Below are 14,590 nucleotides of genomic sequence, written 5' to 3'. Positions count from 1 at the left end.
ATTAGAAAATTATTTTTAGATTATAATTTAATCTTAAAATTATTTTTGTTCCATTAAATTTTAAGCAACTCCGTAGAATATTGATCTAAATTTTAGTTATAAGTTTCTTTAAGATGGCGGTAATTCCAATGTAAACAATATACATTTAAATAATCTTCTAGTCTAGATCTAGAAAAAAAAACAACATCTAGATCTAGATGTAGATTATATATCATTTTCTTCGTGTTTTGTTTTGCTTTGAAGTAAAGTATTAGACTATATTAGATCTAGGTCTATGCTCAGAAATGACTACTGCTCAAAATAGTGTTATAAATGCTTTTGGACAAGGGATGCAAAAAAAAAGTTTAAAAGGCAAACGTAAGAAAAAAGTGCCAAAAAATGCAAATCCACTTTTTACTCAGTGGTTGACTGAATGGAAAATTGAAGCTGAAGAGAAAGGTTGGAAAAGCGCTCATACCTATGGCAAGGTAGATAATAATAATAGATATATTTACTATACTTACATATTTACATCTAGACTCTAGATCTATATAAAATAGACATCTAGATAGAGTATTAATTAATAAATAAGACATAAGACGATAAGTATTTCAAGTATTTCTAAAATTTCTTCAATTTCCTTAAAAACATTTTAGTAACTAGGTTACTAGAGTAACTTACATCTATCGAACACCTTCGTTTTAAGGTACTTATCGAACACCCCATTGTATTTTTAAAAATTCTCCTTTATTTCGATGATTATGACGAAACTAGTCCATTCCTATTGTGCATCGTCCATTTCTTTATAGTTAAGTTATAATGTTATATTTAGTTTCATTTTCACCCGAGGATCATTTTACTTATATTCAAAGTGCATTGGTAATATTGGTATAAAAATTTCAAGTTTTTTTACCTCTTGGGAAGAGTGAAGTGAGTCTCGGGTTAAGGGTATTTTTTAATGCCAATGATGCTTCAGCTCAACAAAACCTATATAATACGCTTCTAATTAGGCTGAGAAATATTTGCGACTTTTTTTAAAAGTGTCCTTTGCTACCTAAACATGAAAATTGAGGTTTAAAAAGGGGGTGTTCAATAATAGCTGTTTTTATATAAGCAATCTCAGCTTCGTAAGATATAGAACACCATTTTAATGTTAAAAATAAACATCAAAGGGATATAACCCAAAGAAGGCAAAATATTTAAATTATATATTTTTTAATTGTTATTTTTTAAAATAATGTAAATGCAAAGTACATATATAAATTACCCATGTGTTACAATTTGTATCAGCTATTTTTGGTTTACCGTAAATGTGCTATATTTTTCTAAGTAAATAGATTTACATTGATATGCACTAATTGTACCCATTTTAAAAGCTTTATTTTATGACACATATAGTTTGATGCTATTATCTTCTGGATTACGGGCAATAAACAAATTCCTAGCGCATGTGCTTGATGTGATGAGATATTAATAAAACGAAAGGGCTAAGGGGGAGGTATAGAATGTAGATATGGTATTTTGAAATAAAAATGTCTTTGGTAGGTAAAAAAAAAGGGGGGGGGGGAACAGTCAAGACACTGTATCAAGAGATCATCAATAATTGATCGACCATTAAAATGTGACGTCAGCCTCAAATACATAGTCAGTTGTGCTTCTCGATCTAGATGTGAGGCGCAGGGTCTATAAAATTATATAGGCCTATATATATTACCATAAAGTATGATAAAGCTCATAATGCACTACAAAGACACTCCTTTGAAACATCACAAATACTCAAAATAATAACAATAATACATTTAACCACTCTCTTATTCTGCCTACACACCCTTACCCGCGCTTTCTTCTTACGCATTTCCACTCTCCAACATTCACACTTTTTCAGTGCTAAGTAACAACGTAAATTTCAAGACTCAATCCAAACGCAGCCACCAGACTAACACACAACAACAAAAAAATGGTCAGTGATAGCACAACACACAGATCACCAACACAGCCCCAAAACATTGTTCAAGTTGTAGTAAAAACAATGTTGAGGGGAAAGGGGGAGGAGCCATCATTCGAGTACCTACGGTCAAGCCGCTAATTAGGTCACAAACACTAGACGTGATAGATATATAGATATATGTTGTTTGTGTGTGTGTGACAAATACTAAGCATGCTCTAAAATACGGTGGGTTTTTTTTTGGTCAACCAGGTGGTTTAGGGAGGGCGGATCTATCTACATCTGTAGGTAACACAGCTCGCAAGCTACCATAGCTTTTCAGCACCCCCCCCCCCTCCCCGCCCAGATCGAAAAATATCTAGCACTGACTTTTGGACTGTTACATACACTGAGCGTGCTAGATCGGCGGCTAGTTACGTAGGGCCGCGTACCGTATGTTTTCTTTTTAGGTCAACCAAGTCGGTCCAAGTAAACTGTTGTGTCCTGCAATGACTTGGGGAGGGCGGGATTATCTATTGGCTACCAAAGCTTATTAGGCTCTCCCTCAAATAAATAATATCTGGATTTAATTTATTAATGGCCTTATGTCTCAAAATAACTTAGACCTAAATAAGTACTACGGTAATGTGTTACTGGGCTTAGCACCGTTAGTTTCTAAGCCGACTAAGCAGAGCTGATCAGTGATAGATTCCTTCGATGTGGACCATGTGAAAATGACTAAAAATCTGTCTGTCTTGACATGGCGTAAAAAGAAAATGATATAAATAAAAAAAATATATAGATTATAACACTTTTGAAACACCATACTTTTCACAAAATTTTAAGATTATAACACTTTTAAAACACCATACTTCTTGTGTGTTCGATAAGTTCTTAATATGTTCGATAAGATAAGATAAAGGTAAAACAGTGTTCGATAATTTAAGCTTTTGAAATCATCGACCTGACCCACTTTAACATCAAATATAAGTTTAACTTTGAGTAGTAATAGGATAAAACATGTCTACTTTTTAAGAAAAATGGATGAGGAGTTCATAGATACAATCAGTTTTTTTCTAGGTCTAATTTTTACGGAGATACACAAATTCAAACATAAAAAATGTCGGCGAATGAGCTTAACTTGTTCGATAAACGTAAGTTACTCTAGATCTAATCTAATTTATATAAATCTAGAATCTAGTTTCCTAGTTAGATCTAGACTATTCTAGACCTAGACCTAGATCTAGTACTCTCATCTAGACTACTAGTAGTAGATCTACTAGAAGAAGAATGGTTTTTGTTATGGTGAGACTTGATTTTTATGTTTTTGTATGTTCATTAAAAAATCATTGTGTTTAGCATACTCGTCTCATGCATAGTTTTATCTTTTTTAAAAAAATATGATGCAGTCATGAGGGGGGAAATGCAATAAAACTATGAATGTATGAACTCAAGCTGTTTTTGTTTTTTTAAATTGGCCTAAAAACTAAATCTAATAGACCCACATCAGATAATTCTTTTTTTTTTTCATTAAATATAGATCTAGAATCTTAAATTAGGAGTTAAAGTTTTCTTTTCTAATAGTAAATAGTTATATTTCCATCTGTTTGATCCTGTCAGGCTCTGAAGTCCTTGAAAATGTTTCCTCTCACATTAGAAACTGGAAAGGACTGTAGAATTCTACAAAACTTTGGTAAGAATCCTAATGTTTGTTTCGAATTTCTTAAACCAGTAACCAATATATTAAAACCAATACGTTTCAATGTATTCATTTAAAAAAAAAGTATTTGTATGTTAGTTATATGTTTAACCATAATTTTTATTTAACAAATATTCTTTTTTTTTTTTTTTTTTTTGTTTTCTAGGAGAAAAGATTTGTAATATGTTAGATGAAAAGTTGTTAGACTATAAGAAACAAAATGGTAAGATGCTTGACCGCATAATTGATATTATTACCTCATCAATATCTTACTATTCATCTTTAAAAAGTTGTATATTTAATAGTTTACTTTATAATCTTAAAGGAAATGTTTTTTGTTTTTTTTAACTATTCATGGTTTATACAACAGTTCAAACAATATTTAAAATAATTAAAATACAAATACATGAAATGTAAAAACAAAACAATTTCAGTCAAACATATATATTTAGAGAGAAAAGTTACTTTTTAATTAATAATGTATTTGTGAAGGGAGCAAAAGAGTTTGGGTGTCCTTTTTTTTTTTTTTTTTTTTTTTATTGGTGACATATTTTTTTATGGTGATAGGATAAAATTGACATCATGAATTTTTATTTATTTATTCTCTTTATTTAAAAAAAACACACTTTTGATTGACCTTTTTTTCTGATGTTTTTTTTTTTTTTTTGAAAGCCAGAGGAGGCCTTATTTAATTATGGATATTTAATTTTTATTGGTGATGCTCAGAAGACCATGCTTAATTTGACAAGGCTTTTTTTTTTTTTTTTTTTGTGCTGCAAAATGACTATTTACATAATTGTGCAGATTTAAAACTGCTGAAGTTTCTAAACATTTTGATACAATGATTTAAAAAAAAAAAGGATTGCTGTGTAGTAACCAGGCCATTACTTTTTTTTCATTAAAAGTTGTGTATTTTTCTAGCGTATAATTTTGTGTTCAAAATTATTCTGCACAAAGCCATGTTGTAATGGACTTTTATATTTAAAAAGATGTAGAGGAAAGCAGGATGACAGTGTGATTAAAGTAGATGAGAGGAAAGAGATAGAGGTTAAATTGATATTTATACATGATTAATGTTAAATTTGTTCTTTACTATTGTTATTGGATAATTACAGCTCACACAACATGTTATTTAGTAACACCTTAAAGATTTATATTCATAGATCTAGATATCATGATTTTTTGGATATCACCACAAATAGATGATGTATGAAATAAATGAATCATTTGATGCACATCAGTAAGTTAACTAATAAAATAGTTTTTTTTTTCTCCTTTGAAAGGGATTTCTTCAATCTCATCCATTCAGTTGGCCATAAATCTTGATAAGGATGAAACTGCGTTTGGTGGCAACAAAGTGAAGGAGAAGATCAGCAAGACTCATTCAAGAAAAAAGGAGAATACAGATACAAGATTCAATCAACCAACTCATTTAGAACCTCAAGAATTTACATCTTTGCATCAGGAGAGATTATCTTTGAAAGATTCCCATGCATCCAGTAGCAGAGTACTGACTAGGGTACATGAAATAAGTGATAATTCTGACAGTGATCATGATGCACCACCACTAAAGGTATTTTTGTTTCGCTTTACAGCCTATTTTATGAAAGCTTACCCTGATATTTTATGTAATTGCAATGTAAATACAAACCATTTTTAAAAAGCTCAGCATTACACTAAAAGTCAGAGAAATGTACACTTATGAGGTCTTCAGTTTAGACACTAATCTTACCTAGAACTAAAACAGTTAAAATTAGTGATAACTGTTGTCTAAGAAAATAAGTAAAATTTCCTTTCCTTGTGCTAAGTTATCAAGGATCTATGTGATTATTATTATTATTATTATTATTATAGCTTTTATATAGTGCTACTTTCATGCTTATAGCATGCTCAGAGCGCTTTTGGTCCAATCTCATTTGTGGACCAGTGAGGGGGGGGGGGGATCTAGGAGTTGGTTTTCCATGCTGCCTTTAGGCGCTCAGTAAACACAACTCTGCCCAAGTCGGGTGTCGAACCTCGCGCCCCCTTCTAGGTAGCCAAGCCAAGCCAAGTTCAAGCGCACTTGGCCTCTCGACCACACTTCCCACGATGACCAAAACACTAATCACTGCAACAACAATTTATTCATTTATGGTTGTTTTTTTTTCAGAAAACAAACCATCGTTCAAGTTCTGAAGGAAGAGTTTACATTCCAGCTTATAGATCAGGTCCTTATGCTTTGGTTTTAACTCTCTATCGACATATGCAGGTAAGTTGGCTAATTTTTTTTTTTTCATGAAATGATTAAATGCAAAATTTTAAATATCATTTTTAATTTGATTTATATGTTAGATAACAACACAGCTTCATTGAATTACATCTATTTCTATTGTTACATAGTGTCCAAAGTTCAAAGGATATATGTTAAAAGCTGAGTTGGTGCAAGCAGCTCAGCCTTTATGTGACAAGTCATTTACTAAGGTAATTTATCTTGTATTATGTGTTGTTGTTGTTGTTTTTATAGATTTTGGCACATAGCCATTTCTAAGGCCTTGTTTTCTTATTTACTTTTTATATTAACTGTGCTTGTAAATTGTATGGAAAACTCATGAAGTTTGAAATACATTAAAAAAATTTAATATTGTTTGCGTAAAAGTCACTCTAGAGAATCATGCTCTTAATAGAGTCAAGTATTATTGGATGTCGGTTTGTAACATTACAGACAATAATGAATTAAAAAAAACTTCTCGCAGGTATAACTGTGTCATCGTCTTAAGGACAATGGTTTTTTTAGGGGGAGGATAACTAATTAGTAACTTAAATGTCTTGATCTAATGAAACTTTGTTAATGAATTTGAATCAATAGAAATAGCTATATTATAGTTCATGTTGAGAGAGATGGATATACATTGTCAAAGCATTTCAAATTTCTTCTTTTTTTTTTATCTCAAGACTTACAGTAATCATCATACCTTTTAAACAGAGCCTAGTTAAGATCATTATGTTTTAGTCACTCAGCCTAGCATGGATATATTCAGTTAGGCATTTTGATAGATGACTGATTGTAAACATTTCCTTGTGAACTTTACATTAGAAGTGGAACATAATAAAATATCTCATATAAATAATAAAAGACTGTTAGGCATATTTCTCTTAACCACTGACTGCTTTGCTGGCTGGATGGAAACATGAATAGGGTAGAAGGTTTCAATTTTGTTCCATACCATTCTTTATTAAGTCAATAAATTCTACAAATATATACTTTGTATTGATTAAATTAAAATAAAGTAAAAAAGAATCTAATTTTACTTTTGTAACACAATCTTAGACAGATTTTCTTGGAAAGAAATGCTTGATAATTAGTTTATATGAGTACAAATCAACCAGGTTTTTTTAATTTTAATTTTTTTACTTTACTTATTTTCATCCTTTGAATTTTAGCTCTTTAAATAAGTTTTGCATTAATTAAATATTACTTTGAGATAAACATTTTTCTACAACAATGAGTTCAAAAGTAAACCAAACATGTTTATTGTCTTGTTTGAAACTAAAGCCTGATCCTGGAAGCAGATATACTGCTTGGTCATCTGCATCCTCATTGATTAGAAAAGGATTTATGAGTAAAGTGAGCAGCCCAGCAAAGTAAGTTAGAACAATTTTATTTGTATTGGAGAACTCTGTATATTCTATTTTTGGAAGGTATTCATTGTCACGGATGTTCTGTTCTTATTCTAAAATTGGTGTTGGTTGCTCTTTTAAAATATGTTTCATTTATTCTTTGTATGTAGTGATAACTATTTTTTTTTTTAAATGAGCTGCCAACACTTGGAAATATTTTTTAGGAACTCCCCCCTTCCCCCTTTTTTTTTTTACTTAGACAGTGAAACACAATGAGGTTAATAAATTTTCAAATATGTTTGCAAGAGAATCTATAATCCTTTCATTTTGTGTTTTATTGTGATGTTAGTTTATTGTTAAATAAAATAAAACTCGGGACCTAAATTAACAATTTACCAAACCTTTTTATATATCAGGTAAGTGCTAACATTTGAAATTAGTTTTCTCAGTTTGAAAGTCAAGAAAGAAGTTTGTTTTATTTTTAATTCTCAATATGTTTTTATTGTGTGTATACTTTCAAGCTATTTGTTTTGTGTTTGTTTTTTGGTTGTATTTCAGACAAAATCTTTTTCAATACAATACTATTATTTTTGTCCTATTTAGATATTCTCTAACTGAAGCTGGTATCAAATTGGCTCAACAGCTAGAGGAGGCAGAAAACAAATTGGTTCAAAGATTTGATGACTCTAGAGAAGATACCAGTCTTGCCAGTAATTGTTGCCAGTCAACAAGAACAACACATTCTGTCACCAAGGTTTCTTCTAATACCCCTGATTTTGGTTATGCAGATGCATACAAAGCTGATCTGGAAGATGAAATCTTGATTTCCAGTGACACTGAGATGAATCAATCTTTTGCCATGGCTAACTACCATCAGTTTTCTCCCATGTCTAAACCTGCACATTCAATTTCACCACTGCCTTCCCCTGAAAAAAATGTAGATTTACCTGTGATATCAACTGTAAGTGAAATAAGAGAACCGAATTCGATACAACAAAATGTTATTTCTGTTGAACTAATCAAATCACCAAAAGATTTTTTAAATTGTGACATTGTAGAGTTAAGTGAGGATAGTGATTCAGGTGGTCCAGCACGTCCTTCATTTGAAAAGGCTGTTGTAAAAAAGAAACATTTTTCTGATGATGATGATCTGCCAGACTTGGATATTCCTTTGTCAAAAAGACTATTAATGGCTGGAGGGGTTAAATCAGAATTACTCAACAACCATGTTGCCAAAATTGATGAAGTTGTGAGTGCTAAAGATCCTGTTTCTAGTAGTTATGTGAGTATAAAATGTCCCAAGAAAACACACGAAGAAAATGTCAGATCTAAAGATAGCTGTGAAGTCTCTTCTAAAGAAACTTCCTACAAGTCATCTACTCATATTGAAAAAAAAATTTTAACTAAATCTGTCAGTGCTGCTAACTTAACGAGTGAAAACCAGAGGCCATTAGTCAAAGCCTGTCCGCTAACTTATTTCCCAAGGAAGCCAGAACAACAAGTTTCAACCAAACAGATAGGGCCAGTAACTACATCACAAATAACGCCTTTATTTACCTTAGAACCACACACATTTGAGATTATCCTGTGTTTAGATAACAGAGAGTTTTATGGCAGGTATGTGTTCACTTTCAACTTTAGTTGTGCTAGGCTGTACTGTGTAATTCATGAAATGAATAGTCAAGATGCTTAAATGGTTAATTTGAAGTAATACTTTTTTAACCCTCTTGCGCAGCAACCCCCCCCCCCCCTCCTAACAAAAAAAATATTCTGAAAAAGCTAGCTTTTTTTTCTTTATTTTGCATCGCTGCTTTGGTAAAGTGTATTTTCCCATTTTATTTCGAATTTATAAGTTAGATATTATCCTGACAAAAAATATGACATTAATTTTCTAATTAGAAGTTATTTTCAGAAATTTGATTTATTAAATTTAATAACGATAGCTTCATGGAAACCAATTACTATTAAAAATAACATTCTGAAGAATTTTTTTGATAGTAACTTGATAGAAAATGTATGGAATAGAAACAAATGTTTTATTGTTTTTTTATCTTTGCACTTGTTTTAATGTTTTTTTGTATGTTGCATCAGATTATAAATATTTCTTACATACTTGTTTGTGCAATAACTTATACAAATTGCAATGTTGTTCAACAGGACCAACAGCAAAACATTGCTTCCTGATTTAATCAAGTCTGGCATTCACTGTGACCTACGCCTTCTTCATGTAGGAGACATTCTGTGGATTGCTAGAGAGATAGTACCACCTCAGATTGATAGGTACTGGACATTTGATTGTTTCTTGTTTGTTGCTAAAGCATGTGTTTTGAAGATATTATGTCCTTGTGATATATCTTATAGTAATTAATGGCATTAATTTTATTGTTAGATGGGTTATGAGTGGTTTGAGAGTTTAGAATATTAGTTACATTTTTAAAAGCAATTGTCTATTACTTTACTTTTAAGGGCTACACTTTTCAATAATGTTTTTTTTTTTCTAAATGGTGAACAAAATATTTTAATTGGTCTTTACTAACGAAATGACAAATCTAAAAATAGAAAAAATCATGCTTGTGGTGCCAATCAAGTTTACATAAAAGGAAATAATAAGTGATGAATATAATTTGGTTAAAATACAAATTTGCGTCACCTGTTTTACCTTGTAATTTGTATACTGCCAAGCAATCTTTCTTTTTTAGGTATCAATTTTAAGTTAAAGTAAAAATCTGAAAGATTTAGGAAAAGTTAATAACATATTTTAAAACATTTTTATTGATGTTGTTTTGTCATTTCAATGCTCTTCACATTTTTTATATCATTTTCAGGGTTGAAGCTAGGGAGCTAGTATTAAACCACATCATAGAAAGAAAACGTCTAGATGATCTTGTTAAAAGTATTGTAGAAGGGCGCATGAAAGACCAAAAGGTGAAAATGGATGGAAAATGTTTACATTAAACTCAATAATTTTTTAGAATATAATGATGTGTACAAATTAGAATTAAAAATAGCTTTGGTTAAAATAGTTATGTTCATATTTTCACAGTGTCGTCTGAAATTCTGTGGCATTAAGGAGGCTATTATTCTTGTTGAGGAATATGGATCCATACAAAATTTTAGCATTTCTGAAGAAAGAATCAAGCAGTCCATAGTCAATTCACAGGTAATAACTGTAGGTAAATGTTGGTTGATAGCAGTATGAAAGACTATTTGCAATACTTTCCTAAGTTAATCATTTTCTTCACATCAGTAATAAATTTTTTTTAGACAAACAACGTTGCTGTAATGCATAAGTTCTTTATAAACATATAAGTAATTCAAGTTCCCATGAAGACGTGTTTATAAACTTGATTTTGAGGTTATCTTTTAACAAGAGCTTCATAGAGCTCGACTGCTTTTACTTTAGCCAAATTATTTTGGTGGGATTCCTTACAAGGATCTAGATTCAAGTTCCTAGTTTTGATAGCTTAATGTTTTACCTCATTTTATAAATAGATCTAAGATAAAATCTTGTTGTTTTTTTTTTTACAGATAATAGATGGCTTCAAAGTAAAAATGTGTTCAGGTCCAGAAGCTGTTGCTACTTACATTTCAACAATGACACGTTTTCTTCAGCAGCATCTCAGTGTAAGTTCATGTTATAAAATCTTTTGATTTATCTTAAACCAGTAGTTAAAAAAAAAGACCTGAAACCATTTTTATTTTATCTGTATTTTTATATTTCTGCCTGCCTTTAAAGAGCTGATATTTTCAAAATTTCTATCATTGTTTTCAAAAAACAATTTTGAAAAATGTGCACATGCCAACTATGAACTTAACCTTTTATTGTTGTTCATTTTTATTAAGTCTAAAAGGTTGCATGCTGTGTTGCTGGACCAGATCAGATTTGTCAAAGACCAGCAAAACATTATGAATCAGAATCACTATCTCCTTCCATTCAACATCTTCAATGAAAACTCTGTTAAGCAAAAGGTTTATATTGAGAAATTTATTAAATTTTACATGAAAACTTTGTTAAATTTTTTTTACTAAGCCTAGCTGTTAAGTTTTCATATTTTATACCACATTATTAAACATCTTTTTCTGTTCTTTGTTTTTAAGGATCTTACAGTAAAAGAAATGTTTATGAAGCAGCTTTTTCAAATCCCAGGAATCTCAGCTGATAGAGCCAAAGCAATCACTAGAGTATACCCAACACTTTCATTGTAAGTTGTCACATGTCCTCTTTCTGTACCCACATTTCAGACATTTAAGTTCTTCTCCAACTTATCAAATTTACTAAGAACTTCAATCCCGGCATCTGCTTTATGTATACCATATCTGTCACTACAGTAAACTTCCTAGACACTTACTAATGACTTCACAGAAAAAGAAATTGAAATGATTGACTTCTTCTTGTGTTATGGTAACCCCTAAGCTCTTTTAGATATATCTTTGTCATGAAGGAGAAAAAGCTTTCAAAACAAACAAAATAACCACTAATATCTACATTGATATCAACACTAAATAGCATACCACCTGCACAATGTTAAAGCCAAGAATATTTTCCTAAAAAAACCTAAACATCATTTTGACTGAAGGAACATACTTTTGCTATTTTCACCTCTGCCTCTTGCTAGAATTAAGGTGAAACATTTGCATTTACTTTCTCCATCAGCTGTTTGTTATTTATTAGAGCTGCTCAAACAGAAGAATGTACCTATATCCAACATGTATCATAACATTCAATCATATTTTCAGATGTCTATATATGTAAATGCCAATTTTTGTTTGTATTGTGCTTTACTAAAATTGTATTTCAATAATTCTTTTCTTTAGTTAACAATAATATTTTTTCCTTTTTTCCAGCCTAATGGAAGCTTTTGAAAATTGTAAGGATGCTAAAGAAAAAGAAAAACTGTTGTCAGGCATTAAAACTGGTAAATCAGAAAGGTGGGTTTTGTCTAAATGTTTCATATTCTCACTAGTTTTAATTGTTTTTGTTCAATGTAATTAGAATTTTATTTAGACTATTTCTCAAATTTATAACACTGACTCGTCTTTCTGCACTCATTCAAATTTTTTGTATTGATGAAATAAAAAAGTAAAAATAACAGTAACAGACAACCTCAAAATTCTTCTTCAATGTAAAACTAAAAATACATTGTCTAGCACTTAGTATACAAATAAAGTAATTATAGTGCATGATGTGAGAAGTAATCTTGGTTATTTACATGATCATAAGTTTGATTAAAGTTGTTTTTTTGGCCACTAATACCAATATGTGTGAGAGTTATCTGCAACTTTTCCAAAGTGTTTAGGATTTAAGGAATATAGTTGTTAATAATAATGTAAGATATTCAGATTGATCTTGTGTGTGTGTATATATATTATATATATATGTTTCTGTAGAAGTGGAATTTATTTAGGTTTTTAACATAAAATTACTGGGTTTTTTGTTCCCCAGGAATCTTGGTATATCACTGAGTAGGCTTGTGAGTTTATTGTACACACAGACATCCAGTCTTTCATAATTTTCTATTTCAACTTGTTTGATTAATGTACCTACTTAACAATAAAAAATTTAATTAATAACTGTTATTTGGTGTGTGTTGCATAATATAATTTTATTTAACCAAATAAATCAACATAATTTGATTACAATGTTTCAACACCTATCGGATGTTCCTTCAGAATTGAAAATAATTACATTCTTGCCCAAACCTCCCATAGGACAACGGGGATGGCGTGGGCACAGTTTGAATCCGGGCTTGCTGATTATTAAGAGAATGAGTTTGCCACTTTTTATAGACAGATATTTTCAGTCTTCATAATTTGGCAGTTCCACCCCCCCCCCCCCCCCCACCCCCAAAATCAGTGTGCTTCAGAGTTTGTTCTTTGTGGTAGCAAGGGCACAGTTTGTCCCCATTTTCCTGGGAAATCTTTCTTCTGTGGATATTTTCAACTATCTTTGTAATAGCATTGAACCTATTCTTTGGGTTTTAGTTACCATCACAGAAAGGTTGACATTTGGGGTTAGACTGACACAACAGGGCTAACCCAGTATAGTCAATGTTGATTCAGAAATGCATACACTTTTAAAATAAAGTGACTTTGGCTCATGAAAAATAATTCACACCACAAATGCTTTACTGATAATTTAATCATCAACAACTGACTCTTGGAACTCAGACTTGGGTCTTCCAGCTCCGTTTGGAGCATGAGTGGCAAGCTCTCTCCACAGAGATCAGTCATAGACGACTTACTGAGCCTCTTCCCAGCTAGCGCTCACGGATTTTGGGTCTTCTAAGACCTAAGGAAAATTGGAGCTTACTAATTATATAGCAAAATAAAACTGGACTAACATAAGACTCTGAAATGTGAAAGGACAGAAAATGAAAATCAGAACCAGTGAAACTTGCCTCCATGGACTGTCTCCAGCATGGGTGTAGCCAGGGGGGGAGGGGTGTTCAACAGCCACCACCCCCCCTGAAATGAAATTTAGTGACTGATTTTTTGCTTTGATTTTGTTTATTTTTAGGTGAGATTTTAATACTAAACCATCACTTGCCCCAGCACAGCCAAGGGTTTTTGAGTTTAAAACCCCTTAACATAGGGTTTTGAGTTTAAAACCCACTACCAGGGGGTTTTGAGTTTAAAACCCCTACCAGGGGTTTTAGCAGTTAAATCCCCCTCTGCTATAAAACAAAACCAAAAAAAAAAAATGCAAACGACAATCCCCAAAATTCCAAGAGCACAGTTAAGGAAGATTTTGATTTTAAAACCCCCTCCGAAATTTACGATAAACCCCCCTCTTCAATATGAAAAAAAAAAAGCAAATTACACACTCAAAATTTTGAAGGGTTTTGAGTTCCCCCCCCCCTTTTCAGTAGGGTTTGAATCTAAAAAATACCTCTTCAATATATAAAAAAGTAAATTACGCACTCAAAATGTTATGAGCGTAGCTAAATGGATTTTGACTCAGTTTTGAGTTTAAGCCCCCCTTCAGCGGCGTTTGAAGGTAAAAAATACCTCTCTAATATTAAAAACAAAGCAAATTATACACTCAAAAACCTATGAGTGTAGTCAAAGGGGTTTTGAGTTTAAACTCCCCTCCAGTGGATTTTAAAGCTAAAAAATACATTTTCTATAAAAAAAAAAAAGCATATTACACATTTTAAAATCTATGAGCTTAGCCAAAGGGGTTTTGACTTTAAACCCCCCGCAAGCGGGGTTTGAAGCTAAAAAATACATCTTCAATGTAAAAAAAAAAAGCAAATTACGCACTCAAAATGCTATGAGCCATGCCAAAAGGGGTTTTGAGTTTAAACCTACCTTCAGATCCGTTTGATGCTAAAAAATACCTCTTCAATATAAAAAAAGCAAATTACACACTAAAATTATTTAAGCGTAGC

General features: G+C 31.4%; 1 protein-coding gene across 2 annotated transcripts; it reads left to right on the top strand.

The window, feature by feature from the left end:
* The first annotated feature begins 109 nt into the window (after nucleotides 1-109).
* Nucleotides 110-12,793, top strand: LOC106069688 (crossover junction endonuclease MUS81-like). Of its 2 annotated transcripts, XM_056024468.1 has the most exons (16): nucleotides 110-467; nucleotides 3,524-3,596; nucleotides 3,769-3,825; nucleotides 4,886-5,175; nucleotides 5,752-5,850; nucleotides 5,982-6,062; nucleotides 7,135-7,223; nucleotides 7,803-8,816; nucleotides 9,357-9,479; nucleotides 10,025-10,124; nucleotides 10,243-10,359; nucleotides 10,728-10,823; nucleotides 11,043-11,168; nucleotides 11,298-11,401; nucleotides 12,045-12,128; nucleotides 12,643-12,793. In XM_056024468.1, the coding sequence occupies exons 1-16, from the start codon at nucleotides 285-287 to the stop codon at nucleotides 12,707-12,709; spliced, it is 2,703 nt and encodes a 900-aa protein (XP_055880443.1). In that variant the 5' UTR covers nucleotides 110-284; the 3' UTR covers nucleotides 12,710-12,793. The 2 variants fall into 2 exon arrangements, with proteins under 2 accessions (XP_055880443.1, XP_055880444.1); XM_056024469.1 differs by lacking the exon at nucleotides 3,769-3,825.
* Nucleotides 12,794-14,590: the final 1,797 nt, after the last annotated feature.

This window comes from Biomphalaria glabrata, chromosome 3, assembly GCF_947242115.1.
Source record: "Biomphalaria glabrata chromosome 3, xgBioGlab47.1, whole genome shotgun sequence".
Taxonomy (NCBI): domain Eukaryota; kingdom Metazoa; phylum Mollusca; class Gastropoda; family Planorbidae; genus Biomphalaria; species Biomphalaria glabrata.
The sequence above is the reverse complement of the archived record's forward strand: the minus strand, read 5'-3'. Positions and strand labels throughout refer to the sequence as shown.